The sequence below is a fragment of the Emys orbicularis genome, chromosome 4, assembly GCF_028017835.1.
Source record: "Emys orbicularis isolate rEmyOrb1 chromosome 4, rEmyOrb1.hap1, whole genome shotgun sequence".
Taxonomy (NCBI): domain Eukaryota; kingdom Metazoa; phylum Chordata; order Testudines; family Emydidae; genus Emys; species Emys orbicularis.
In genome coordinates this window covers 141,614,650-141,640,609 of record NC_088686.1, presented here as the reverse complement: position 1 = coordinate 141,640,609, position 25,960 = coordinate 141,614,650, and the positions used below count along the sequence as shown (strand labels likewise).

At 55.4% G+C, this 25,960-nt stretch overlaps 1 protein-coding gene across 2 annotated transcripts in view; it reads left to right on the top strand.

Moving 5' to 3' along the window:
• PIK3C2B (phosphatidylinositol-4-phosphate 3-kinase catalytic subunit type 2 beta) overlaps nt 1-23,597 on the top strand; it is a 52,149-nt gene extending 28,552 nt beyond the window's left edge. The window contains exons 11-33 of one of the 2 annotated variants that reach the window (XM_065402983.1): nt 436-558; nt 4,394-4,561; nt 5,190-5,301; nt 8,086-8,228; nt 12,036-12,087; nt 12,172-12,224; nt 12,694-12,787; nt 12,902-12,996; nt 13,247-13,427; nt 14,048-14,155; nt 14,868-14,960; nt 15,817-15,946; nt 17,208-17,344; nt 18,052-18,221; nt 18,578-18,734; nt 19,349-19,458; nt 19,709-19,910; nt 20,501-20,625; nt 21,284-21,401; nt 22,136-22,217; nt 22,595-22,701; nt 22,808-22,936; nt 23,409-23,597. In XM_065402983.1, the coding sequence (XP_065259055.1) occupies nt 436-558; nt 4,394-4,561; nt 5,190-5,301; nt 8,086-8,228; nt 12,036-12,087; nt 12,172-12,224; nt 12,694-12,787; nt 12,902-12,996; nt 13,247-13,427; nt 14,048-14,155; nt 14,868-14,960; nt 15,817-15,946; nt 17,208-17,344; nt 18,052-18,221; nt 18,578-18,734; nt 19,349-19,458; nt 19,709-19,910; nt 20,501-20,625; nt 21,284-21,401; nt 22,136-22,217; nt 22,595-22,701; nt 22,808-22,936; nt 23,409-23,597 (2,878 nt within the window). Of the gene's footprint in view, nt 1-435; nt 559-4,393; nt 4,562-5,189; nt 5,302-8,085; nt 8,229-12,035; nt 12,225-12,693; nt 12,788-12,901; nt 12,997-13,246; nt 13,428-14,047; nt 14,156-14,867; nt 14,961-15,816; nt 15,947-17,207; nt 17,345-18,051; nt 18,222-18,577; nt 18,735-19,348; nt 19,459-19,708; nt 19,911-20,500; nt 20,626-21,283; nt 21,402-22,135; nt 22,218-22,594; nt 22,702-22,807; nt 22,937-23,408 lie in introns of both variants that reach the window. The other variant, XM_065402982.1, reaches the window with a different exon arrangement.
• The last annotated feature ends 2,363 nt before the right edge of the window (nt 23,598-25,960 follow it).

The following is a 25,960-nucleotide window of genomic DNA, read 5'->3' as shown; positions in this document are numbered from 1 at the left end:
CGTTGGGGCCCCTAGAAGATGTCAGGTACATTTGAAAGGCTTCGGTTTACCTGTCACCTGCTAGATTTGGAATAAACCAAGCCATTTCCCCTGCACACTGCTCCTGCTTTGTGTGCCGCTATGAGATGGGAGGAGGGAAAGGGGCAGGGAGGAGAGAAGGAAGGAAGAGATGAGGAATTGGAGGAGAGGGAGACGGATATGGGAGTAGGCCAGTGTGCACTATGGAACTTTTAGTGTGCGGTAGCAGAGTCCACATGGCCTGTTAGTGCATGGCAGGCTAGTGCGCTGTAGATTCACACCCAGCTTACAGTGCACCAGTCGTCCATATAGACACACCCACAGTGACTGGAGAAACTGGAGATGAGGCCCCTTTGTTTCTTTGCTATACATTGCAGGCATGTCTTTACCTCTCCATTTTATTTTCTCCTGTTGCAGTTACGAAGACTTTTACCTCTCCTGCTCCCTCACCCATGGCGGCAAGGAACTCTGCAGCCCCCTGCAGACCAGAAAGGCTCATGTGTACAAGTACCTCTTCCACCTCATCATCTGGGACCAGCAGTAAGGCAGCTCCCTGCTTAGCTCTGACCTGCATCCCTTGGCCTCGGGTGGGGAGGGGAGAAGAGGGACACCCAACAGGCCGGGTGTCCTGTTGAAGGGGGGCTGGACGCAATCTGCCAAGGACTGAATGCAGATGTCTAGGCAACTATGGCAGAGGCAGAGCTGACCCGTGGAATGAGATGGGGAAGCTAGGGAGAACCAGCTGCACTCTTCTGTCCTACCTCCATTCTTGCTCGGTGCCCCACCAGATCTTGCAGGGGAACGAGAACTGGATTCACAGAGTTCCCTTGTAACGCCCCCTGCCAGGGAGCGATGGCATTTCAGGTGTCCTCACAGCAGGAAACATGAACAGCCCAGGGGCTTAAACTCCAGGTATCCCTCTGTTGGAGGGACGTGCTGCCAGTGTAATAGAACACCAGGAGCTTTGTAATGAGTACCCCAGGAGAAAGCCATTGAGTGGGTCAAACCCAAGTCATATACCAACCACTTGATCCCCCAGGAGCTCAGGGGCTTCTGAGGAAATGGGCCCTGGTCCCAAACTGCACCCTGGTCAGGTCTGGCAAACCAGAAGCCCAGGGGAAGAGATTTCGTCCCATGGGCTTGTCTATAGGGGGAAAGTTACCAGCAAAACAATATCAGTATAATTCTACTGCTATAGTTGTACTGTATAGTCCAGAATAAGTGTCCTCACCAGGAGCTACACTGATATAGTCACAGCAGTATAATTATACCACCATACTTCCACCGGTACATTTCCCCCCATAGACAAGCATCATCTCTACAATACAGTCATCGCCCCTGGGGCTCTTCTGGAATCATTGCTGGCTGACAACAGTCAGCCCATTTCCTTGCTGTGGGGTTAATGCAGTTCTGGAACAACAGGGGCAAGTGCCAACCCCACCCTCAGCAGAGTGCACAGACCCCAGCTTGGGTGCAGCTTTGCCAAAGAGCTCAGGCTGTCCTAGGGCTCAGCACCCAGCAGCTCCCATAGGGACCCTTGTGGCCAGATCATCTGGTAAGATTTTTGGAAAAATTTGGCCCTTGGTATCTACACCCTCCCTGGGGTGTTCTCTACTGGTAACTCCAGCACAGCATGAGCTTCAGCTTCCTCCTAAAGCCTAGGGACTCCCCTACCAGGTCCTTGTCTCCCTCTAGCTCCCAGAGACACTCCCGGCCCCAATTTATAGCTTGGTTGGAGCTAATTGGCCCCACCTGCCAGCATGACTAAGCCTGACCCTAATGCAGTGCTGGGGTTTTGCACTGGTACCCAGTGTGATTCAGCAGAGGAGCCTTGCAGGGACTAAGGAGAGGTAGTATGTAGAGCTTTATAGTAAAGCCAGCGGGAGCATCTGAGGTCCTGGTGAAATAACTTCTGAGGGGTGTCGGATCCCCTGGTAGAACCAAGCGCTCCCTGTTTCATCTCTTGCTGGTGGGTCTTCTCCTTTAACCCTGTGTCCAGGGGCTGTTTGTTCTGGGGGCTCCAGTTGCTCCAGGGAAAGGGGATCTGATCTAAAAATAGCCCTAGCAGCTGAGAGGGCATGTGTACTAAGCCCGCAAAGGGGAGGGGAAAGGGATAATTTTAGAAGGAGCCTATCCCCTGAGAAGGACCCAGGGAGAGAGACACAGCAGTGCCGGCATGGAGCGGGGTTGTTAGATGACTCCCTTTGTGTGGATCTTTGCCCCCTGAAAGTTGCATGTTCAGAGGGGTTAAAGCCCAGGTTTCATGGGCTGGGCTCTGAGCCACCTCCCTGGGTCCCCTTTGCTGGCTGCACGAGGGACCTCAGCCATGGGAGTCAACTGCTTCAGCCAGCATTGCCCTCTCGGTAGCTATGAAACTGCTTTGGTCTGGCACACCCCTGGGCTCTGCTAGCCCTGCAGGATAGGCTCCAGGACCTCTGGGGGCCACCTTCCTTTAAGGTGACTGCATGGAGGTTTGTGTGTGTGTGTCTGTGTCTCCTCTCCCCCCACCCTGATCCCCCTTGCTGGGATGTTTTGGAGCAGCACTGGCTCCAAAGGGAGGTGTGTCCAGTCCTGCAGGTGGTGGCCCCACCAGACCTTGGCGTGGGAGCAGGAGGGGGGAGGTAAGAAGGGGAGGGGTTGGGGAGAGGTAAAATGAGATCCTCTGAACCCCAGTGTGAGGAAAGATCCCCAGAGCTGATGTCTCAGGACCAGGTGAAATCCACTAGCATGTAATCTGACTAGACAGGTGGGCTGGCAGAGCTTCCCTATAGAATACATCTGCCCCCTCCATTGATGCCTATGGGGTATCCTATAGTGATCAACCCTTTCTGGTAGGGCCTGTGGGGCTTCCCCTATAGAAGATCAACCTAGCTCCTCTACTCTCTTCCCCACCCCCGCAGGATCTAAAGGATCTCCTATAGAGGGGGAACCCAGCCCCTTCTTCCCTCTATAGACCAAAGAGGTAGTAGGGATCATGGCCACCCAGCTGCTTCCTCCATAGGATCCATGGCCATCTCCCTCCCAACACTCCCCCCTGCAGCTGGGAGCCTTGCAGGGGGTGGATTTAATGCTCCTAGACCCATCCCTTCTCCTAGGTAAAGGGTCGGCGTGGGTCTCTCCCCTGGCAGATGTACCGATCCTCCCTGGGATCTCCACTGTGCAGACAGGGAAACTGAGGCTCTAGCTTTCAAGGCAGCTCTCAGTGTTGCCCTTCCTCATGCAGTGCAACGTTGATCACGCAGGAATGTGTCTGATCCCCAGAGTCCCAGTGAACAGTGGGAGAGCAGCCGCGCTCTCTCCAGACAGATCTGCCTTCTACCCTGCCTTGTCTCCATGTTACTGCCAAGCTCTTCGAGAACCCACTCCTTCCACCGACAGGTCCTGTTCCTGAGGACAACCTCCATTGGGCTAGCATAGGATCAGGAGTCAGGATCTCCTGTATGACCTGGGGCAGGTCTCGGCCCCACTCTGTGCCTCAGTTTCCCTGTCTGCAGAGTGGCGATCCCAGGCACGTTGGGAGGATCGGTACATCGGGCCATCATCAGCTGGTGTGAACTGGCACAGCCCCGTTAAAGTCAATGGCGCTGCAGTGACTTCAACCAGCTGGGGGTCTGACCTGTGCATAGGTGTGAGGTGCTCAGACATGACAGTAATGGGGGAAGAGGAGCAGCGTATAAGCACCTAGAAGTGGGCTGTAGCCCACAAAAGCTTTTGCTCAAATAAATGTGTTAGTCTCTAAGTACTGCCACAAGTACTCCTGTTCTTTTTGTAGATACACCTAGAAACCACTAGGTCGGAGTTGGGGTCTCTGGTTCTGAGTGGGGGCTGGAAATTCCCTCACCAGCCCCTGGGTTCAGTACCAAGAGGCGCTGATGCCCGAACTCCCCTGAATTTCAGTGACTGCTCTGCAGTCTCAGGGTTGGGCCCTAGAATCTGTAGCGGTTCACTGTCCTGTCCAGACTGGGGAAAGGCCTGGTGTTGCTGAGGGTACGTCTGCACAGCAGCTGGGGGGTGCTTCCCAGCCTGGGCAGACGGATGCACTCGCTCTGCTCGAGCTTGTGCACTCAAGTACGTACCCAGGGGGCCAGGTGGGTTTGTACTCGGCTGGCTAGCCTGAGCTGCTGCCCATGCCACCGTGGACCCACTGGAGATTTTTAGCACGTTCGCTTGAGTGGAGCTAGGGCGTCTGCCTGCCTGCACCCTCCCAGCTGCTGCGTAGATGTACCCTACAGCACTTAGCGCCCCCAGGCGGGCTGCACTTCCAGGGGCAGTATGCTGATAGAACGCACAATGAGCCCCTTGACTATGAGAAGAGGGATCCCCTGGCTGTGAAGCCAAGGCTCTGACTTGCAGATCCCCGGGTGATTTCTTCTAGGATCTGCTTCCCGATCCAAGTGAACCGGCTACCGCGGGAGACGCTGCTGAGTGCCACGCTCTACGCTGTGCCCATCCCGCCTCCGGGGAGCTCCTCTGAGACCAACAAGCAGCGGCGGGTCCCCGAGGCTCTGGGCTGGGTCACCACCCCGCTCTTCAACTTCAGGCAGTATGTGCACCTTCCCTGTCTCCATCCCTTGGGCACAAAGGACATGTTGGAGGGTGGTTACCGTATGCACTGACTCAGCTGGGATACCAAACCCAGGGGCTCTCCTGGTGCCAGTGCCCCACCTGCCCGGCACCAAGGTCACTGAGTTGGCCCTTGTGTCGGGCTTGTTGCTGAGCATGGCATCAGCTGTCAAACCCAACCCACTATGGGCTGCTCCCATCCTGGAGAGGCTCTGCAATGAAGCCACCTGTACTCAGGAAACCACTGTCCCCTGGGTCCTCTCCTTGTTCTCAGCCTCAACAAAGCAGGTCCTAATGCCCCAGGCTCTAGATTCATAGATGCATAGGTTAGAAGGGACCATTGTGATCATCTAGTCTGACCTCCTGTGTAACCCAGGCCAGAGACCTGCCCCACAATAATTCCTAGAGGAAGTCATTCAGAAGAACAGCCAATGTCGATTTTAAAATTGCCGGTGATGGAGAATCCACCCCAACCCTTGGTAAATTGTTTAAAATTTACACCTTATTTCCCATCTGCATTGTCTAGCTTCAACTTCCAGCCATTGGATCGTGCTCTACTTTTCTCTGCTAGGGAAGGGCATAACACCCTATCTCCTTCCTTTCTCCAGGGTCCTGACCTGTGGGCGGAAGCTCCTGGGCTTGTGGCCAGCAACTCAGGACAACTCCAGTGCCAGGTCGAGTGCCCCCAACTTCAACCAGCCCGACAGTGTTATCCTGCAGGTGAGTGCCTGACTCTCTGGGCCAGAAATCTTCCAAATGGGACTCTGGGTTTTGGATCCCTCCGTTTTGGGGGACTCCGCGGGAACCGCCCTGGGCCTGGTTCTCGGAGGCAGCTGGGCATTGAAATCAGGTAGGGCTGGGAGAGCTCAGCACTCTGCTCTGCAAACCAGGGGACATCTCCTATCGCTGGCCACTCTTGAAAACTCCTGTCCCGACATGCGCTGGGCTTGGTGTGAAACCTGGGGTGGATGCTGTGTGGGCCGGTCTCTTCTTTGCTCAACCCAAAGACCTGGTCAGGGACATGGAGGTGGCGTCCCAATTACAGGGTGGGCTGGGAAGTGGATGCTTTACTGTGGGCTATTCCCAAGTCAATAATCAGATACAAAACATAACAGTGTCACCTGTGATAGGAGCCGCCAACCTACTAGCTGATCATCCATAAAAAAACAACAACAGACTCTTGGCAGGTCCATAGATGTACTGTATTTTCCCCTGGGCTGTTCCCTTCCCTCTGCCCCCCTCCAGCTCGTGTCTGCATTCCCTCGACTGTGCCTCTCTATTTCCCTTTCTCTCTTTCCCGCGAGTGCTGGCAAGGATTCGGCTGAGTGCTCAGCGGCAAAACCAGCCCTGCACACAAGGAGCCAGCAGTGGAGCGGAGCACAGTGGGAAAGAGGCAGCTTTGGAAGACAAATATTCCAGCTGGGATGGATTGAGAATCTGTGGGTTGCTGGGGCTAGCCTTAAAGGGGGAGGATTGCAGTGCCAATAGCACTCAGCCCTGCCTTCTCTCTGCTCTGTCTGTCCTTACCACTCAGTCTTTCCTCTCTCTCTTGCTCCAGCTCCGCTGCTACCATTTCCGTGCACTGATCCCTTTGATGCGTGTCCAAGCGACTGGGGCTTCCCCAAAGTCACTGACAAATCCATCACAGTTTCAACTGAAAATCAGCCTGGGTGGGTGGGTAGAGGGTCAAGTGTGACCTGTCACTGGAGGTGTCTACCTTGGCCGTAGCACGTTCCTGCTCTGCCCCGTTGGCTCCTCTTGCAGGCAGGAGGAATGGCAGGGCGAGGCTGCGGCTTTCCAGGGCTGGGGAAGCTTGATCTCCTCCTCTTCCTCCCCGAGGAAGGATCAGAATGGAAACTTGCCCAGTTTGTCCCAGCTTGGTCTTGGGGTGAACCAGTATTCAGTGCTAGAGGGGAGTGAAAGTGGGACTCTCCCTCCAAACTCTCCCAGGCCAGGAAAGAGAGGTTCCCCCAGCAGGATCCTCCCCTTACCCTGACCGAGCCCAGCAGGTAATGGCAGTGTTACCTGGGGTTTTCAGAACTCCCAACAGGGGCAACTTAACTATTTCACTCCAGGCGGTGTAAGGAATAAATCAACAGGAACACAGCACTTCCCTTTGATAAGTTTCATGCAAGTCAGCGTGCTCTCTCTAAAACTGCAGTTTATTAGATTTAAGCACACACAAACATGAGCAATAGGCTTAGAACATCCCAGATATTTACCTAACATCTGGAACGGTCTTGAGTAATTAACAGCAGGTTCGCAGTGGCCAGTTGCTCACCCACTGGGGACAAAGGATGTCAGGGAAAATGTCTCTCAAGATGGCTTGAGAGGACTGCTCCCAAATACACTCTGTTAGCAAATCTTGTATAACTAACTTCTACAAAACACATAGGTCATAATGACTCCTACTGTGTCATCACTTTTCTAACTTTCAATAAACTTTTCATATCAGAGGCATCTAGAATCAAGGTTTTCTAACCACCAAGGTTTTTAGTACTTCTCTGTCCTCTCCTCCCATTCTGATTAGCAGAAACTGCCAGCTAGATATGACCTTGCTTCTGAAAGCTTGTCTCCAAATTAACCCTTAACTATGTGGTGTTCTGTTTCATTACTTCAGGGTGGCTGAATGCACATAATATGGTTGCAATTAACTGGATCATATTCTGGGGTATATGCACCCCTCAAATCCAGGGCAAGGTCTTAGCATAGCAGAGGGGTGAGAGGACTGGCCCTTCATCTCATTGCACCAGCCAGTCACTAGCCATGCAGCTGGGACTCCGTATCTGGTCACGCCAATCAGAGGGGGCAGCCTGCTGTGCGTCCTTGGGTGCCCCTCACCCACCTGTGGCATCCAGAACATGCAGGCGGCGGAGGGGGAGAGGAAGCAGTTGCTCTGTTGGCTCCATAGTAGGGAATGCTGGGAGGGGCAGGGGCTGAGTCAGCTGGGCTCCAGACTGGGACACTGCGCAGAGCGGGGTGAGCTGAGTCTCTTTTCTCACAAGTCCTTATTCCTAATGGCCCTTAGTGCACCTGGCCTGGAAGTTTCCCAGCACTTCCCAGTTCATGGCTCACGGGATCGGTAGGGCCTGGCCGTGAGGCGGACACCAGGGCAATCCCGCCCCTGTCGGCTTCACGTTCCCCTCTGGGAGGGCCCCGTGTGTGTCGAGTTTCACAGCCTTAGTAATGAGCGTTGCAATAGCCAGTTGCGTGAACACACAGCAATGGCACAGCACATGGGGCTGCAGGAAGCCTGGGCACCCCACCTGCCTCAGGGCAGAAGCACAGAGCGAGGGGGTGTCGGCATTCCCAGAATCCCACCTGCCTTGGGGGAGCAGTAACATGGGTTGGGGGATGCAGGTATCCTGAGAACACCATGTGCCTTGGGATCAGTAATATGAGGCAAGAGCATCCCGAGTGCCCCACGTGCCCTTGAGGAGGGCAGTAGCATGTTAACAGAGCCTGCTGGGTGACCTCTGACCCGCTCTTCCTCCCGCCCTGCAGATTGATTTCCCAGCCTCTGCCTTCAACGTGACGTTCACGAGCCCCCCGGCTGCCGAGTTCAGCCCCAAGTACGAGTTCCGCAGCTTGGGCGAGGAGGACCAGCGCAAGCTGAAGGAGGTGATGCAGAAGGAATCGCTGTACTGGTGAGAGGCCGTGCCCGCGTGGGGGGACGCACACACCACAGGGACGACACGCGGGGAGGCGAGACCTCGGCCGAGATGCTGTCTCCAGCTCTCCTGCCCTGGACTGTAGCTCGCCAATGGGCACTGCACAAAGAAGCAGTCACACGTGGATAGCCATGACTGGGGGGCTGGCTGGCGTGGGTGGATCTCCATTGAGTTTTGTCCTCCGAAGTCTGTCTGTGGGAGGAGGGGTCTCTTGGGCCCTGATCCAAAGTTGAAGGCAACAGAAAAACTCCCTCTGCCTTAATCGCCTTTGGATCAGGGTCTGTGGCCAGGCAGGTTTGTGACTCTCAGGCCAGCCCGATCTCACGCTCTCCCCCCATCCCCACCCTGCACACATGTGCTGTCTGTCAGCAGCAGGACCAGAGCGGAGTCATGCGAGGGCCTGACCCTCATCTCTGGCAGGCTGGGGCCCCAATAATGTCAATGCTGGCCCTGAGAACCACACAAGGAGCTGGGAAGCTCCCTAGGGAGTGGCGAGGGCTGAGGGTCAGGGATCAGGTTTGATGCTTCTGCCCCCCATGCTCCCTGTCTGAAGGCAGCTGTTTTCAGGCTGTTCATCTGTCCTTCCCCTGAGCTCCCCGGCCTCGCGCTCTGGCAGATGGCTGAGAGGGAAGAAACTGCCTTCTCCAGATGTGTGTACAAGGAAGGTGTCTCCAGCCATCTCTCCTCCTCACCCCCGCTTCCCCCCCTGCCCAGGGCAGCTGGCTAGCCCAGCCTACGCCTCGGCATCACAGACATGTCTATAAACAGGAAGGATCAGGTGTCGCTGGCCACATGCAGGGCAGCTCACTGCAGGCTGCGCTCACTCCTAGGGCATGATGCCGACCAGCGGGGCAGGGAGGGGGGCAGTATCTGTCCCTCTTCTCTAATAGACAGTGGGAAACCGAAAGGTCCCAGGGGACCTGGTAGGGCCCAGTCTCTTGGAGCCGGCTGGGAAGAACCAGCAAGCGACATTCCCCGTCTCATTCATCCCCACACATGGCTCCACAGGGCATCCGTGCCTCCTGCCAGGTTGCCCTGCATGTGCCTGCTGAAGCGGGGAGGTCCACTCCCAATGTAAGGTTCATTACAGCCCCTGTCTCATATGGCACCTGGCCCACCTCCCCCTCCTTCTCCTCCAGTTCTCCATTTCTAAGCACCACAGAGCCCTGGCACACCCCCCCCCCCCCCACACACACACCATCTCATCTCTCCTGCCCCCCCAACCCCTGTGGTTTTGGGAAGCTGACTCTTCCCCAAGCTCAGGGGCCATTCTGCATCCTCGCTCCCTCCCCACAGTCTCATGTAGCCATGTATCCCTGGCTCCTGCCCCTGCCTTTGTGTGCCCTCTATAATAGCCCCACCCCCTAAGGCCAAATCCAGAACACAGGCACATCCCGGTCACCAGGTGTGATATCTGCCCTACAGCCACACACTCTGCTGCTGGGGCAGAGAGTGCCCCCTGCTGGCACCTACAACAAACTCTTTGCCAGCTGCTCCTGTGCTGGGCACAGCATCTGCTTCAGCGTTCTTCTTCTTCTTAGGAATGATCCTTATTACTATCCCTGTATCCAGTGTGGCAAAAGTGCCGGGTGCTCTGCCAACAGAGAGACGCTCCCGGAGCTTCTGGTCTAAGCAAGGCCTGTGAGAGGTGGGCGGGGGAGGCAAGCGAGAGACTAGTGAGCTGGGAGCAGTTGGGGCAGGGTGGGGTTTGGAGACATTCGAGGGGAAGAGGCAGCAGAACTTGATATTGGTGCTGGGAGGAGGAGACTGAGACAATTGTCTTGGGAGAGAGAAGTAGGAGGGTGGGGAGTTAAGTACTACCTGCACCCCGTTCCCCAGCTGTGGGGTGGATTGGGCCTTGGTGTAGGGATGAGCCTCCCAGAGCCACTGGGTCCAAAAGAGCAATAAAAAGCCAGCAGTGGGCAAGCTCAATCCTCCATCTTCGTCACTCCCAGCTGGGGCTGCGGATCTGGGTCCCAAACCCACAGGCAGCACTTCCCACCCCATCCCCTGCAAAAGACCCCCGGAGTCCCGACTCCAGGTGGCACCAGGAGCTGCCAGTCTGGCAGAGGAGAGAGACAGAGGCTCAGCAGAGAACAGGTGGAAGGCTGGAGGGGAGGCGTTTGAGCCCACTCCCGCTGGCCGGAATGCTGCCAGCCAGGTATGTTCCAGTCTCGGTCAAGTGGGAATAAGGGGCCTTGCTGTCCCTGTTCCTTTGCCAGCTGATCCAGGCCACGTGGTCGCCCCACACACACTGCAGCTGTTGGCTTGAAACGTGACACTTCCTAGAGGAACAGGGCGCAGTGCTGGGAACTGGCAGGAGGCACCCAGCCCTTCCTGGCATTGTGCTCTGGGAGGGCAGTGCCTGGCCCGCCTGCTCCGGAGCTTGTCAGGTTCATTGCCAGGGTGGGTCGTTCCCACCTTCTGCTACGCAGGCAGCGCTTTCGCTTTCCTTTGCCTTTGTTTGTTTGGGGCAAGCTCTGTAGTAATTGTGAAAGGGAGTGTCTGGGAATGGACCTAGGCCTGGGAGCTGGGTGGGTCGGCTTCCCACACACCCAGCTCTGCTGATGCCCCTCAATACCGATCTGCACCCTGCTATTCCAGCCCTGAGCTCCCCCCTACAAGCTCTGCCAATGCACCTCAGTGCCAACCCCAGCCTCCACTATTGCAGCTCTTAGATCTCCAGAGCTGCCAATCACATTGAACTGTGCACTGGTCTGTGATGTGGAGAAATGTCCACTAGGCACTAAGGTTATGTCTACAAGCTAGCTTTGGTAACAGAGCGCTGAAGCCACAGCAGCATGGTCTGTACAATCCTGCCTGCAACCGTGGAAAATGACTCAGGTGGCTAGCCCGTGCCAAAGCCCACGCTGCTGCAGGCTCACTGCTCCGGGACCCAGACTGGATCAAATCTAGCGCGGGTAAATCTAAGAGAGCTGCAAGCGCCCCTCATGATTGTAGCGTAGACACACCTTAAATTGAGACCTGCCAGACTCATTTCACTGGGGCCACAATGCACTAGTGTCATTTGCCTCTGTAAGATCCAGGCCCAGGAGCGAGGGATTGTCACTCCCTGCAGTCATTGGAATGGAAAACCGTGTGCAGCCCAGGGGCTCCAGGTTGCTACAGTGCTGATCAGGATTTTCAGGGGGAGAGAACGGAGGGCGGTTTGAAATTCTCCTTGCCTCACCTTCTTCAATTTCAGTGCAAGCTGAAAATCAGCTGAGATGTGTCCGGAGGAATCAATGTCACTTGCCTCTGCCCGGCCAGCTGACCCCCTGAATCTATCAGGCTTGAGGTGGAAGGGTTTATGCTGCTTGATCAGGACTTGATCCAGCTGCCTTCCTCAGAAAACGGGATTGATTCATAAGCCACTACATCACATTGGTCCCAGGATAGTAGAGAGACGAGATGGGTGAGGTAATATCTTTTATAGGACCCGTTTCCGTTGGTGAAAGCAACAAGCTTCAGGTCTTCTCTTAGGCAGCCCTACCCAGTCCTAGTAACAGGAGTCAAAGTGGGTGTCCCAGGGTTGACTTTCCTGCTCTCTTGTGGCCACTCAGAGCAATGACCCTTTTATTTCTTGTCCAGCTCCTGAGATTCCTAGAGCCAGACCCTGCTCCCAGTAACACCAGTGTCAAGCCCTGTCTTCAGGGCTCTTTGACCCTGGGCAAGTCACTCCCCCACTCCGGGCCTCAGGGCCCCTGAACGTACAGCAGGGATGGAAACGCACTGCCCTCCCAGGGGACTGAGGTCTGTGTCTTGTGCCCTTTGCTGCCCTAGGCTGACGGACGCGGACCGGAAGAGACTGTGGGAGAAGCGCTATTACTGCCATGAGCAGCCTGGATCGCTGCCTCTGCTGCTCACCAGTGCCCCCAGCTGGGAGTGGGCCTGCCTGCCTGATATCTACGCCCTGCTGAAGCAATGGACTTACATGAACCACCAGGATGCCCTCGGGCTCTTGCATGCAACGTAAGCCACTGCCTGGGGAGTCCATCCTAGGGGGTGGACGTGCGGTGGGCAGAGACCGCTCCTTTTCCTCGCCCCAGCCACTCACTGGGGGCTGTGGCTTCTGCCTCTCAGCCAGTCGCCGCGTTAAGATGCATCCAAATCCTATGAACATCTGGGGGAACTGATCCAACAGGAATCCTCCCAGAAAATAAAAAGGGTGGATAAGGGGACCAGGAGACTTTCTGGAGACAGGATAGACATCTCCGTTCCCATGTTTTGTGGCATTCCCAGGGGGATGATGTGGTTTGCCTGGGAGGCTGCAGCTGTGCTTTCCCCAGTACCTCCACAATGCGCCCATGAGAGGCTGTGATGGCAGCAGCAGACCCTCTGCAGGGACCCCAGTGGTCTCGTCTGCAGGCAGGTGGGCTGGGTTCCTCTGGAGAGAGCCTGCTGTGACCTCCTCCCAGTGATGCGTGGCTTGTGGCTGTAGGTTCCCGGATCAGGAGGTGAGGAGGACAGCCGTACACTGGATCGACTCCATGTCGGATGCAGAGCTGCTGGATTACCTGCCGCAGCTGGTGCAGGTGAGTCACTGAGTCATTCAGACCAACGTGCACAGCATGGCCTATGGTTAGAGCCAGGCCCGTCCGTCTGTCCTGCCTGCTGATGGAGAAATGTCCTTGCTTCTCTCCTCCCAGGCCCTGAAGTATGAGTGCTACCTGGACAGCCCCCTGGTGCGGTTCCTTATGAAGCGTGCCATCTGTGACCTGAGAATCACCCACTACTTCTTCTGGTAATGTTGGTGTGGGTGCTGCAGCCTTTGGGAGGGGACTGTGCTCAGCTGGGGTCTGCCCAAGTGATGGGGGGTGCCTGGGGAGTGGGCATCTCACCGTTTAACATCACCAGCCATGACTTGTCCCCCTCTTAGCCTGTGAGGTACAAGCCCTAGCTCCCCACCCTGGAGTTCCTGCACTGGGGACAGTAGGAATGAGAGGGGTTGGAGCCCCTTGTCCTGACCTCTCCATGCTGCCCTCCTCCCCCAGGCTGCTGAAGGACGGACTCAAGGACTCCCAATTCAGCATCCGCTACCAGTACCTGCTGGCGGCCCTGCTTTGCTGCTGTGGCAAAGGCCTGCGAGAGGAGTTCGACCGGCAGTGCTGCCTGGTCAACACCCTGGCCAAGCTGGCCCAGCAGGTTCGGGAGGCCGCTCCGTCCTCACGACAGGTTGGTGCTTAGCCTGTACCTCTGGGAGGGGCATGAGGGGCAGGGGAGTCAGACTGAAACTACAAAGCTCAAGGGGCTGCTCGCTTTGGTTATGGACAGCACTCCTCTGTCTGCAGGGAGCAGGCCAAGAGTGCTGGCTGTCAGGGGACCTCCCAGCTGCTCCAGTTACCGCCTCATCCAGTCGGAGGCGGTGTTGGGAGCCATGAAGGAGTGCTGGCTGCACTTCACGAGTTGCTGAAGGGCCGTGGGATAGGAGCGTTGTTCCCCCTTCTCCTCCAACTCCCATCCCCCGTTGAGGGGCCTTCCACACCCCATACATGTGCCGAGGCTCCCCCGACCTCCTCGCCCATAATTCCTTGAGGTCACAGGCACTTCCCTCCGGCTGAGGGTGACCGGGCAGGCCTGCCTAGTGCTGTTCCTTCAGGGGTCACTGAGCAAGGCAGGGTTCCCAGGCATGCACTGCAGCTGGAGAGCGAGAAGCTGCCGTTGGGAAGGGATTGCAGAGCTGCAGCTCCCCCTCAGCCAGTCGATCCCTCCGGGGGCGTTGGTGCTGGAGTGGGTTGCTGGCAGGGCTGTGGGTGGGGATGTGCATGCGAGGCTGTGACCCACGTCTCCGGCAGGCCATTCTCCGAGACGGGCTGGTCAATGTGAAACAGTTCTTCAGCGCCAACGGCTCCTGCCGCCTGCCGCTTAGCCCCAGCCTGCTGGTGAAGGGGATCGTGCCCAGGGTGAGTGACTGAGCCGGGGCGAGAAGGGAATCGGGACCCGGGCTGCTGGTCCACCTGCTGTAGTAGGGCTAATTCCCCCAGGGGCACAGAATGCCAAGACGATGGATTCTAATGAGGAGACCTTTTGCATCGTCCATCCATCAGATTCCCCCTAATCTACCTGCCCCGCAAAGAGCACCCGTACTCAGCCTGCGTACCTTGGACCCATGTGCTCCTGACCCCCAGCCCTGTGTCTCCTCTCCACCTGCCCCAACACTCCAGATTGGCTCCTGATCTGCACCCCATCCCCATGCACCCACCCGCACCCGCCTTGATGCGATGCGTCCAGCTCTCTGCCTCCCCCGAGCTGCAGTGCCTGTCTAGCTGAACCTCAGCGTGGGTTTGGGGACGTGAGTCAAATGCCTCCAAGGGCCTTGCATGAGCTAGGCAGAGAGAAGTGGGGTGACTGGCTAGTGCACAAATCCCCTGGCCCGAGTGTTGGGCCTGGTGGCTCTATGCATCCCAAATAGCCAGGGCCCAGAGCTGGTGATCCCTGCAGGGGGCAGGTTGATTGCTGCTGCTGTTCTACTGACAGGGAATTGACCAGAGGGGGCCTGTGTCCCCTGGCAGACTGAGATCATAACCCTAGGATGCTCAGGCCTGCAGCAGTGTTCATATCCCCAGGTAGCTCTGGTTCTTCCTGACAGTCTCCTCCTTCCCTCCCTGGCGGCAGGACTGCTCCTATTTCAACTCCAACGCCGTGCCCCTGAAGCTCTCCTTCCAGAACGTGGATGCCCTCGGGGAGAACATCCGCGTTATCTTTAAGGTGAGCCCTGCTGCTGCTGCTGATCTGGTTGGCTCTGTGCCTGCGCCTCTGGCACAGGCGGTTCTGATCAAACAGCCATTGCTGAGGCTTCTGGTTCAAACTGGGGAGGAGCTCATTGCAGAGTATTAGCCAGTAGGACACTTCCCCCTCTCTCACAGCTGCTGCAGAGACAGGAGCAGCCAGACCAGGTGCTTGTCAAACAAAAAGTGAGCAAAGGTCTTCGAACTGTGATGGGAACCGGCTCCACTGCAAGCCATGGCTGCGTGACAAACCCTAGTTCCCCTAGAAATGCTCTCACTAAATAGCAAGATGGGGTACGGGAGGCCCTCTGGATGCCATCAACAGAAGGCACTTGAGTCCAGTTCTTCACCCACAAAATCCCTGCCACAGAAGCCGAAGGTTTAAAAAGCCAATTGGATCATGTAGCTCATGGGCAGTGTCGTTCCCTACAATCTATTCCCCCCGGGCTGGTGCTCAGTCCCGCTTTCTGTGTGAGGAGGCTTCCACCCCTTCCCTATTCCACAGTCTAGACCTGACTGTTGGCACCTCTCCCATGATGTTCCCACTCACTCGGCTCCCCCAGAATCGCATCTGTCCCCCCAAAAGGTGATCCCCCTTTAGCCCCAGACACATTATGGAAGAGACCCGTCCTGCATTCATGAACTGTGGGGTTTGTGAAGGCTGTGCTGGGCAGGAGCAGAGCTGGCAGTGCCCTCTTTAAATCTGAGAAAAGCCTCTGTGGTGAGGGTGTGCGATCATCCCTGGGAGAGGGAACCCCTGAGAGGGAACCGTGAACTGTTGGCTTCGTGGAAACGCCCCAGTTGTGACCATGCGCCTTCCCTCCTGTGACTGCCAGTGTGGAGACGACCTCCGGCAGGACATGCTGACGCTGCAGATGATCCGGATTATGAATAAGATCTGGGTGCAGGAGGGGCTGGACATGCGCATGGTGATCTTTCGCTGCTTCTCCACTGGCCGGGGCCGGGGTAAGTCGGAGGCCGGGTGTGACGGTCTCCCACTTTCCTCCAAGGAGTTCTCTTCGGGTGTTGCTGCTCCTCTGGGGCTGCGATGCTCTCGGCATGGGGACACTGTAGGAAATTCAGTGGCTGCAGAGCCAGGGTGAACAGTGGATGAACCCAGCGACTGTCCCTTTGAGTATGTCTATGCTGCAGTGTGGATGCCTGCTCTGACACGTGTTTAAGCCCAAACCCCCTTTTCTGGAGGAAGGTGAGGCAGGTGCTTCGAGTGGCGCTTTCTGGAGGTGGCATCCATTGGCTGCTGTAATGGCGTCCCTTGAAGACCGCTGTGCAGCTGTGGCCAGAGAACCACAGCACAGGCTAATATCAGTCAGCAGGTGCAGGGGGTGAAGATGGTAGCTCTGCCCCCTGGACCTGTTACTGGGTGTGCCCCGAGGCATCCCGCAAGGCAGGACGGCGGCATAGGTGGCTGCCCCTCAGTAGTCAGAGCTAACTGGATGGTATTTAACTCCACCTAGAAACCCAGCTTCTGCAGAGTTCTGGGGCATCGGTGCCTGCACATCCGTCGCCTACTGAGCCGCTGTCAGAGCAGCCACCTGACATAGCCAAGGTCCTTGGCCTCCCGCAAGGCAGGGACTCAAGGCTTCACGACCCTGCACCTCCGAGCAGGCTCTAAACATCCCATCCCCCTTAGAGCGCCACAGGGATGGACTCTCACTGCCATTGTGCCACGGGAGCTGGTAGATATACGCTGGGCTTTCTGCAAGAATTGGATAATCCCAGACTTGAGCTCTTGCCCACGTACCAGTTTGTGAGTGGGGTAAATTTGGCATAAGGGCTCAGGACCCTCTGGCCTCCTGTATCTCTCCCCACCAGTTAAATCCATAGGGATGTACCTTGCCCAGGACTGTCCTGCCTTCCCAGAGTCTTTCCTATCCATGGGAGTTGCCTTACATCTCTGCCACCAGAGGGAGATGCTGTGGAAGACTCTTGCGGCCTGATTTTCAGAGGCGGATTTTGGTCAGTGCAGCTGCAGACATTCAGCCCTTCTGAAAATCAGGCCCAAGGTGCCTCAAATCAGGCTCTCAAATTGAGGCATGCAAATCGGTGACGGCTGGCCCCGAACGGTGACCTCTCAGGGGGCTGCTGAGACCTTGGGGACCCAGGCTGGGATCTCTCTGCACCACCGGGGGCAGGGGGAGGGGTTTGAATGGACCTAGCGAGTGGCAATTCTGCGTGCTGACCCTGTACCTGCTGCCCCCTCTTCCAGGCATGGTGGAGATGATCCCCAACGCAGAGACTCTGCGCAAGATCCAGGTGGAGCATGGGGTGACGGGCTCCTTCAAGGATCGTCCCCTGGCAGACTGGCTGCAGAAGCACAACCCCACGGAGGATGAGTACGAGAAGGTAGTGAAGTGGGATGCAGCGGGGTGACTTTGGAATGGAAAGGGGCCATACAAATCCCTCTATAGGGCAGGGAGCAGGGGTCTGAGGGAGGCAAATAGCCTCTGCAGCTTGAGATGATGCACAAACGAATGCCCCAACCAATATGCTTAACTTCTTGTAAGCCCTCCACATAAACAACGGCCAACAGATGCACCCTGAACCTGGCTCGGCCACACACTTAGCTTTGTTTAGGACCTTCAGTAAGTGAACTTGATCTTGACCTTTTGCATAAGCCAAGCCAGCCAGGTGCACCTGGATTGTGCCTGCATTTAAGGACAAGCTGGACAACCACCTGTCAGGGATGGTCTAGATATACTTGGTTCTGACTCGGTGCAGGGGCCTGAACTAGATGGCTTTTTGAGGTCCCTTCCAGCCCTGTAATTCTGTACCCACAGATTTGTTTATATGTAGGACCTACAGCAAGAGTGCAAGGCTTTTTTTTTTTTTTTTTTTTTTTAAATTTAATGCTTTGTTACTTAAAACAAGTTCCTGGTGAAGGCGGGTGAGGGAGCTGAGCAGCATTAAGTGCCCCCCTCCACCCCACGGACCAGGCTCGCTCCTGAGAGTGCGGGACTAAACATTCCCATGCTCTCTCCCCTTCCTCTCAATTCCTTTTTGAAGTCTCTCTTCCCCCCCTCACCTGCTCTAACCCCTTCTCCCTCTCCCAGGCGGTGGAGAACTTCATCTACTCATGCGCCGGCTGCTGCGTGGCCACCTACGTGCTGGGGATCTGTGACCGGCACAACGACAACATCATGCTCAAAACCACCGGCCACATGTTCCACATCGACTTCGGCAGGTTCCTGGGCCATGCCCAGATGTTTGGCAACATCAAAAGGTGGGTGTCACCCACAGGAGCCTGGCAGAGGGGTGAGATTGCTCCCATTGTACTACATGCTGGAGCAGTGCTTAGTCCTGGCTCCCTTGACCAAACATCATCTCCCTGCAGCTGTTGTGCTGGGGACGGCCATGTTTCTGTGAGACTACAGGGCTACAGTTTGTATTGTGGGCACAGTGGTTTGGAAGGGCTGCTGTGCGGCTGTCAGGGAGCCTGGCTGTTCCCAGCTGGATCAGGGTGTGTTGTGATGGATGCAGGACAGACTGGAGTGGCTGGGTGTCCCATTTCCCATGGTCGACCCCTCTGCTCCACTCCCTGTGCTGATTTGGGCACATGTGTCTCTTTCTGTGGTGCAGGGACCGGGCCCCGTTCGTCTTCACCTCGGACATGGCCTATGTCATTAATGGTGGTGACAAGCCCTCCAGCCGCTTCCATGACTTTGTGGATCTCTGCTGCCAGGCGTACAACCTGATCCGCAAGCACACCCACCTCTTCCTCAACCTGCTGGGCCTGGTGAGAACACGGGGGGAGGCTGCCCTGATCCAGGCACCGGGGCGGCTTTGCTCTCGCCGGGTCTCCAAAGAGTGGGCCACCCTCCAGGCCCAGGTCTTGAGATGCCTCCCACCCCCAGTGGTGGGAAATTCCCTCCCCCTCGGAGTCTGCAGCTGCCTCTTGGCCTCTCTGGTTCTGCCCCCTACTCTGGGCTCTTGTGTCCCATCTGACAGCACTATGAAAGCAGCGTGCTCCACCCTTGGGGGGGAGGCATGTGCTTAGTGTCACGCAAGCGCCCCTCTGGCTGTCTGAAGTGCAGCGCTGACTGCCTAATCATACGGAGCTCACCCGGCCGTCCTCACCCATGTGGGTGACTCAGATCCAGGCAGACACACCCAGCGCTGGGCTGGGCTCGCTAAGTACATCTCCTGGGGCGTGGATGTGTGTTATGGGGAGAGGGCCCTCGTCCCTCTCCGCTGGAGGAGTCTTCAGTGGGGATGCTGGACAGACCATCTAGACCCGCACCTGGGCCATGTTTACTGTAGAGGCCCCAGGACTGGCTAGTCCATCTCCCTCTCCCTGCTCCTTCCCCACCTCTGGGCTCCTGGCACTGACCTGGCTGCCCTGCTCCCCAGATGCTGTCCTGTGGTATCCCGGAGCTCTCCAACCTCGAGGACCTCAAGTACGTCTACGACGCCCTGCGGCCGCAGGACTCCGAAGCCGACGCCACCACCTATTTCACCAGGTAAAAGGATGCAGCTGGTGCTGGGCGACAGATGGGGAAGGGGGCGCCCCTCTGTCACCAGGGAGAGAAGGAAGGGCCTTCGGTGGCTGTACACCCCACTCCTAGGAAAGGAGCCAGGCTCTGTGTCCCAGCAGCCCTGGTTGAGGGGCCCTTGTGCACTCAGGAGAGTTTAGGGGCCAGGAGTGCCATGAATGGCAGCTGCCTTTGGAGTCCCCCTCTCTCACTGAGACGCTGCCCTCCCTCATTGCAGGTTGATCGAGTCCAGCCTGGGCAGCGTGGCCACCAAGCTCAACTTCTTCATCCACAACCTGGCGCAGATGAAGTTCACAGGCTCGGACACCCGCCCTGTACTTTCCTTCGCCCCCCGCGTGCACACGCTCAAGACATCCGGCCGGATCCGCGACGTCTTCCTTTGCCGCCACGAGAAAGTCTTCAACCCCAGCAAAGGCTATGTGAGCACTGCAGCTCTGCTTCTGCCGGGCATGTGCCGGGGGGAGATGAGAGATCTGGGAGAGGGATTCTGTGCTGGGGGGTGGGTTTGGAGGAAGGCCCAGTCCACTGCCATTCAGTGGAGTCCCAGGGGCAGAGAGACAAACCAAATGAAGGCTGCAGCGTTTTCCTGATTCTGGCCTCGCTAGGAATAGTTAGTGGTTTAGAGGGGGCAAACCCTGTTCTCTGGCGGAAGGGAAATGTGGGACCTGTCATTGGATGGCTGCCCTCACACTGTATGATTTGATTAGAACCCAGTGCTTTCCACTTACCCTTCCATGACGCCTTCAAAGGTGACTTGAATGTCTGCCTCCCTTCAGATGCATGTTCCTGAAAACTTTCCCCAGCCTTTAACTGGGTCTAAAGTGATGCCAAAAGAAACAATTTAACCTCGGTCTGATTTCCAAACTTCTTGCATTTCAGTGTGTGCATAGTGGGTCTGATTTCTGAGCTAATCTGGACGTCAGGTGGGCTACTCCCGATCTGTACTGATGTAAGTTAGATCAGACTCAGGCATGCAAGCGATAACAGGCTCTGCCTCCCTGTCTTGCAGACGTACATCGTGAAGGTGCAGCGGGAGAGCCCCTGCGAGGTCACCTATGTCCAGCGTACCTTTGAGGAGTTCCAGGAGCTGCACAACAAGCTACGCCTCATCTTCCCCTCCTCCCACCTGCCCAGGTAGCCCTGCTCTCTTCCTCAGCACTGCTTCTTGTCCCATCCCTGGAGAAAAGGGGTTGGCTACTCTGCAGCTGGTTTGGGGCTTGGTTCATCTCTGGGCTGGGGCATGCTGGGAGGGAGGACGCGCCTCCCTGGCTTGCTTTACCTGCCTCCAGGCAGCACCCACGAGGACAAGTCTACCCCTATTGTTTCTCCTCCCCCCCCCCCCCCCCATGCTGATTCCTGACTTCCCCTCACCACTGTAACTTGACTCAGCCCACTACAGCTCTCCCTGGCTTCAGACAGCACCCACCCAGACTGAGCCCTTCTTGATTCTCTTGGTGCTGAGAGATACCTGTCAGGATCTAGCTATCCTTGGCTTTTGGGCCCTCCCATCCCTGCCCACCAGTTTTTGCTGGCAGCACCTGTCCAGAATGGCCTGGAAAGTCCTCTAGATTTTGTTGGTGAGAAACAATCGACTCAGCACCATTGTGGGGTGATGTGCCTCACACCAACACTTGCTGCCTCTGGCAAGAGCAGTTCACTTAGGGGCATTACTGCTTCAGCAGTGCATTCTGCTGCCCTGGATTGGAGACTTGCTAACTGTTCGCGCTCTCTCTCTCTCTCTCTCTCTCTCTCTCTCTCTCTCTCTCTCTCCTGCACACACACAACTGGTCAGTTTCCCCAGTAGGTTTGTGATCAGCCGGTCACGCGGCGAGGCAATGGCTGACAGGAGGAAAGAAGAGCTAAATGGCTACATCTGGCATCTGATCCACTCAGCCCCGGAGGTGGCTGAGGTAAGATTCTCAGCTCAGCGCCTCTCAGTCCACAGTGGAGAAGGTTGATCTAGCGTACACCGCTTAATGGATAAGTTCTAGGAGGGAGTGTTATCTAGTGAGTACAGCAAGTGACTAAGGGACAGGATTCCTGGGCCCTTTTCCAGACTGTGTTAGTGAGAAGTGGGCAAGTCGCATCTCTCTGTGCCTCCGTTTCCCCATCTGTAAAATGGGAACAGGAACATTAGCTTTGATCCCAGGTGGGTTGTAAGTCTTAACTTAATTCCAGGTTGTAAAGTTCTTTGAAGATCAGACGCACCATCTAAGGGTACGTCTATACTTACTTCCTGGTCCGGATGTAAGCGATCGATCCCGGATCGATCCCGGAAGTGCTTGCCGTCGATGCCGGTACTCCAGCTCAGCGAGAGGAGTACGCGGCATCGACGGGGGAGCCTGCCTGCCGTGTCTGGACCCGCGGTAAGTTCGGACTAAGGTACTTCGAATTCAGCTACGTTATTAACGTAGCTGAATTTGCGTACCTTAGTCCGAAGTGGGGGGTTAGTGTGGACCAGGCCTAAGTGGTGAGATGTTCCTCTGGCTTGGGATTCTGGAGGATGGAAGGTGCTATATTAATAACTGATGGTGGAGTTACATATCTTGCTTTGAAGTGTGCAGGACATGCTTACGGATGGAGAAAAGAGAGCCTGTTACCTCTGTGTGATACAAGCCAGACTTGTGCTATTCTTGCCTTGCAGTGTGATCTTGTGTATACGTTCTTCCACCCCCTCCCGCGGGATGAGAAGGCTGCAGGCACCAATCCAGCTCCAAAGCCCGCAGGTATCACTATTCATTGTATATGGTCCGTCTAGTCTGGTATGGAGGCTAATATCAGGCGTGTCAAAGGGAAGGTGTAACACACCCACACAATGTACCTGTATTGTGCTGTACTAAACCACAGCGATAGATTCCTTCCTGACCCCTTGATGGAGCAGGAGAATGAGAGTCGAAGTAGTGGTTACCTAAGGGAAAAACAGCCACTCCAGGGGATTCCATTAAAGTTCTTTTATGCTTCTTCCTAAGAAGCTGGCACGTGGTTTAGAATTGCTGCGGCACAGCTGTGTCGCTGCTTGGTCTCTGGCCTATGCTGGCCTCTGTAGCTCACTCCCTGCGCTGGTAGGCACTGCGCACTATCTCTGTCCTTTGCCTCTTTCCAGATGCCACGTGGTCTCGGCCCATCGGGAAGGTGGGAGGGGAGGTGAAGCTGTCCATCTCTTACAAGAACAACAAGCTCTTCATCATGGTGATGCACATCCGAGGCCTGGTAGGTGCCTTGTATCCCAGCAGCAGCTGTGGCTGCTGCGCCGGCTCTGTCTGTGTCCTGGTGCTGTGGAAATGACTGGGGTTTGTTTGGTGTCTCCCTCTTGTAGCAGCCTCTCCAGGACGGGAATGACCCCGACCCTTATGTCAAGATCTATCTCTTGCCTGACCCCCAGAAAACCACCAAGAGAAAAACCAAAGTGGCTCGGAAAACCTGCAACCCCACTTACAATGAAATGGTACCGTCTGATTCCCTTTGACGCTCATGTAGGGCTCATGGAAAGAGCATTCAGCTGTGATGGGGTTAGGTTAGATCTAGGGCCAACTAAGTTAATCTTTATCGTCTTTCCAGGACAGGGGTGGAATCCAGTTGCCTGCCACTACTAGTGCACTGGCTGGATTGCTTGGGTCAGTAGGGATCAAAAATCACTGCTGACCGAGGAACGTTCAGCAACTTGTCAAATGAGCTGGTGTGTCAGACCAGTTTCCCGGGAAAAGGGCCAATCTCCTATCTGGTCCTCTCAGCAGAGAGGCCAAGCACTGAATGGCTCATGGAGACTGAGTTACACTCTCCCTCCAGAGCATGGTTAAGGCACAGTAATGGGGCAGCAGTTAGGGATTCCCCATTCTGTAACCGAGAACTTCCTTCTCCAGGCTGCCAAGGTACCGCGTTCTGACCGGTATGGGCCTTCCCCATTCTCTGTCTTACAGCTCGTCTACGACGGGATTCCCAAAGGAGACCTTCAGCAGCGGGAACTGCGCCTGAGCGTCCTGAGCGAGGAGAGCTTCTGGGAGAACATCCTTCTCGGGGAGGTCTGCATTAAGCTACGGGACCTGGACCTGACCCAAGAGAAGATGGGCTGGTTTGAGCTGGGCTCCAGGAGCCAAGGGACCATGTGAGGAGAGCGGCAGTGTCTTTGGAACCACGCCAGTCCTGCAATGCTAGTGCTAGGCCGTGGGAATGGGTGTGAGTCCCAGGAGTTGTATCCTGGATCCAGATGGATTTTGTTTTCTGCAAGCGGGAGCTAGAGACACGTTCTCTCTGCAGATGAAGGTGTTCGTTTTTTGGGGTGTTTTTTTGTTCCATTTTCCCTGTAGAGACTGGGAACTCAACATCGCAATAGGAAATCCTATTGTGACTTGAAAAGGCTGCAGTAGATATTTTTTTTTTTTTTTTTTTTTTAAGTTTACCTTGTGTCAAGGGAGCAACAATGAGGGAGGGGGGAATATTGGGGACACTTTTTTTCTTTGAGATTTTTATTTTTAAAAAATAATGAAAAGTAATTTGTGTCCAGATGGGACATGAGGCTTTGATGAGAAGAGACCTGTGGGTGGGGAGGGAGGAGGGATACTTCATCAGTAAGGTTCTTATTGGACTGTCCCTAGGGAGTTTGTTTTAAAAGAATGTATATATCCATAGGAACTTCTGGGGGCGGGGGGAACCTAAAGGCCACAAGCAGCGGATAAGCCCTCCTTGTCTCTGGGTTAGGAGGTGGTGTGCTAGGATCCAAGCTGCCTCCTCTGTCCATCTCAGAGAATTTGCTTCCAAAGGAGAGCTGTATAATTTGTACACGTGTAGAGCCTTCTGTTCTGGATTCCTGCCAGAGGGCATGCAAGCCTGTGAACCCTGCTCCTGGGGAATGACTGTCAGGGTTGATTATCTCCCCTGCCCCTTGCGAAAACTCCAGCAGTATTCACTTCGATTCCAGCTGTGCTTCCCTCCCCACTCCCCAAGGCCCTTTACTCTGGCCTTGTGGCGATGCTGGGTATTCAGGAACATGACTTTTACCATACTTCACTGTCCATGTTTTTCTTTCCCCCTCCTTCCCTGCTCACTAGATTGAATGCTTCCAAGAGAGAAGCAGCAGCAGAGACTATGCGTGGGGCTGGGCTGGGCTAAGCCTTAGGAGTAGAGGCAGTCAAATCTTGGAAGCGGGAGATGATTTTTATCCCTCATTCAGGTGACTTCTGGAAATTGCTCCTCGGAGCTTGAGATTCCACATGAAGGAGCTGGTCACTTGGAGCTCCGCCCCATTTTACCAAATGGGGTGGGGCTTGTGCAATGCCAATCTGCCCCTTTGGGAAGGGCGGGGCTTGTTGACTGATCAGCTAAAGAATTACGCTGGAATTGAGCACCGATGCCATTTCTATTGAGACTTCTCCACACCTGGTATGTGAGGGAGAAGGAGCCACTGGTGGTCACGCAAAGAGCAGAGGGGCTATGCTCTTCCTCTCGTCAGCCTTTCAGGGGAGAGAAACGTTTGTAGAAGATATGATTTTTTGTTTGTTTTTGTTACATTCAAATTGTGTGTGTCTGTGTAGAGGGGAAAGGAAATACCCCCTTCTTAACCTTTTTTGGTTTTGAAAGATATGATTCCCATTTTAAAAATGATTTTAAAGGATGTCCGTTTCCACTTGGTGTCAGAGGGGGGAGAGCAGGCGAGAGGGCTCCGTCCACGGGGCAGGCAGGATGGTGGGGTTGCCCTAAACTGCAGAGTTCAAGAGATCAGGTGCCTTCCACCCCAAGCAGCTGTCTTCCTCCCTTGTCCCCTTTTCCCTCCCTCCCCCCCGAGGTGTCAATGGTGCTTTGTTTACAGTGAGAATTCCGTAAACAGATGAAACGTTTCTCAGGATCGAGAATATGAACTTATCTTTATATTAAAAGTTTTAAATATTGTATCTAGTAGGTGAATGGGTTTAAATAAGCTGGGGGTGAGGAAAGGATCCCCCCTCCATGCCATGCTATCCACTAGTTGCAGATGTGTCGGAGGGTGGCATCTCTGAACCTCCACCGGTGGGTTTGGGAGAGGTGCATTAAGGAGATGTCCTCGAACTTAGCCAAGTTCTTCAGTCAACGCTCTTTCCCCCACCATCTGTGTCGGGGTGCACTTCGGGCTCCTGAAGAGGCACCTTTCAGATACCTGTATCTCACTCAGTTGTAAAATGGTGGCATTAAAATAAAAGGAAATGAAATGCAATGGAAGAACGTGTGGCGTCATGAATCCCCAAAGCTGGTGTCACAAGAGTGGACCTGCCAGTTGTGCGGCAATCTCGGCATTCCAGAATCAAACCGGTGAGGCTGCTTCTCTGTGAAAGTGACTGTGCTGCACTCCAGCCCAGCTCATGGCGGGCAGACACCATATCTCTCTGTTTGTGGGACACGCTGGAGAATGGGAATGAGATATGGAGCCTTTTGCCTCTGACATCAAATCCCGACCAGCTCAGTAGTGAGTGAAACTAGATACCAAGTGATGGCTACCTAC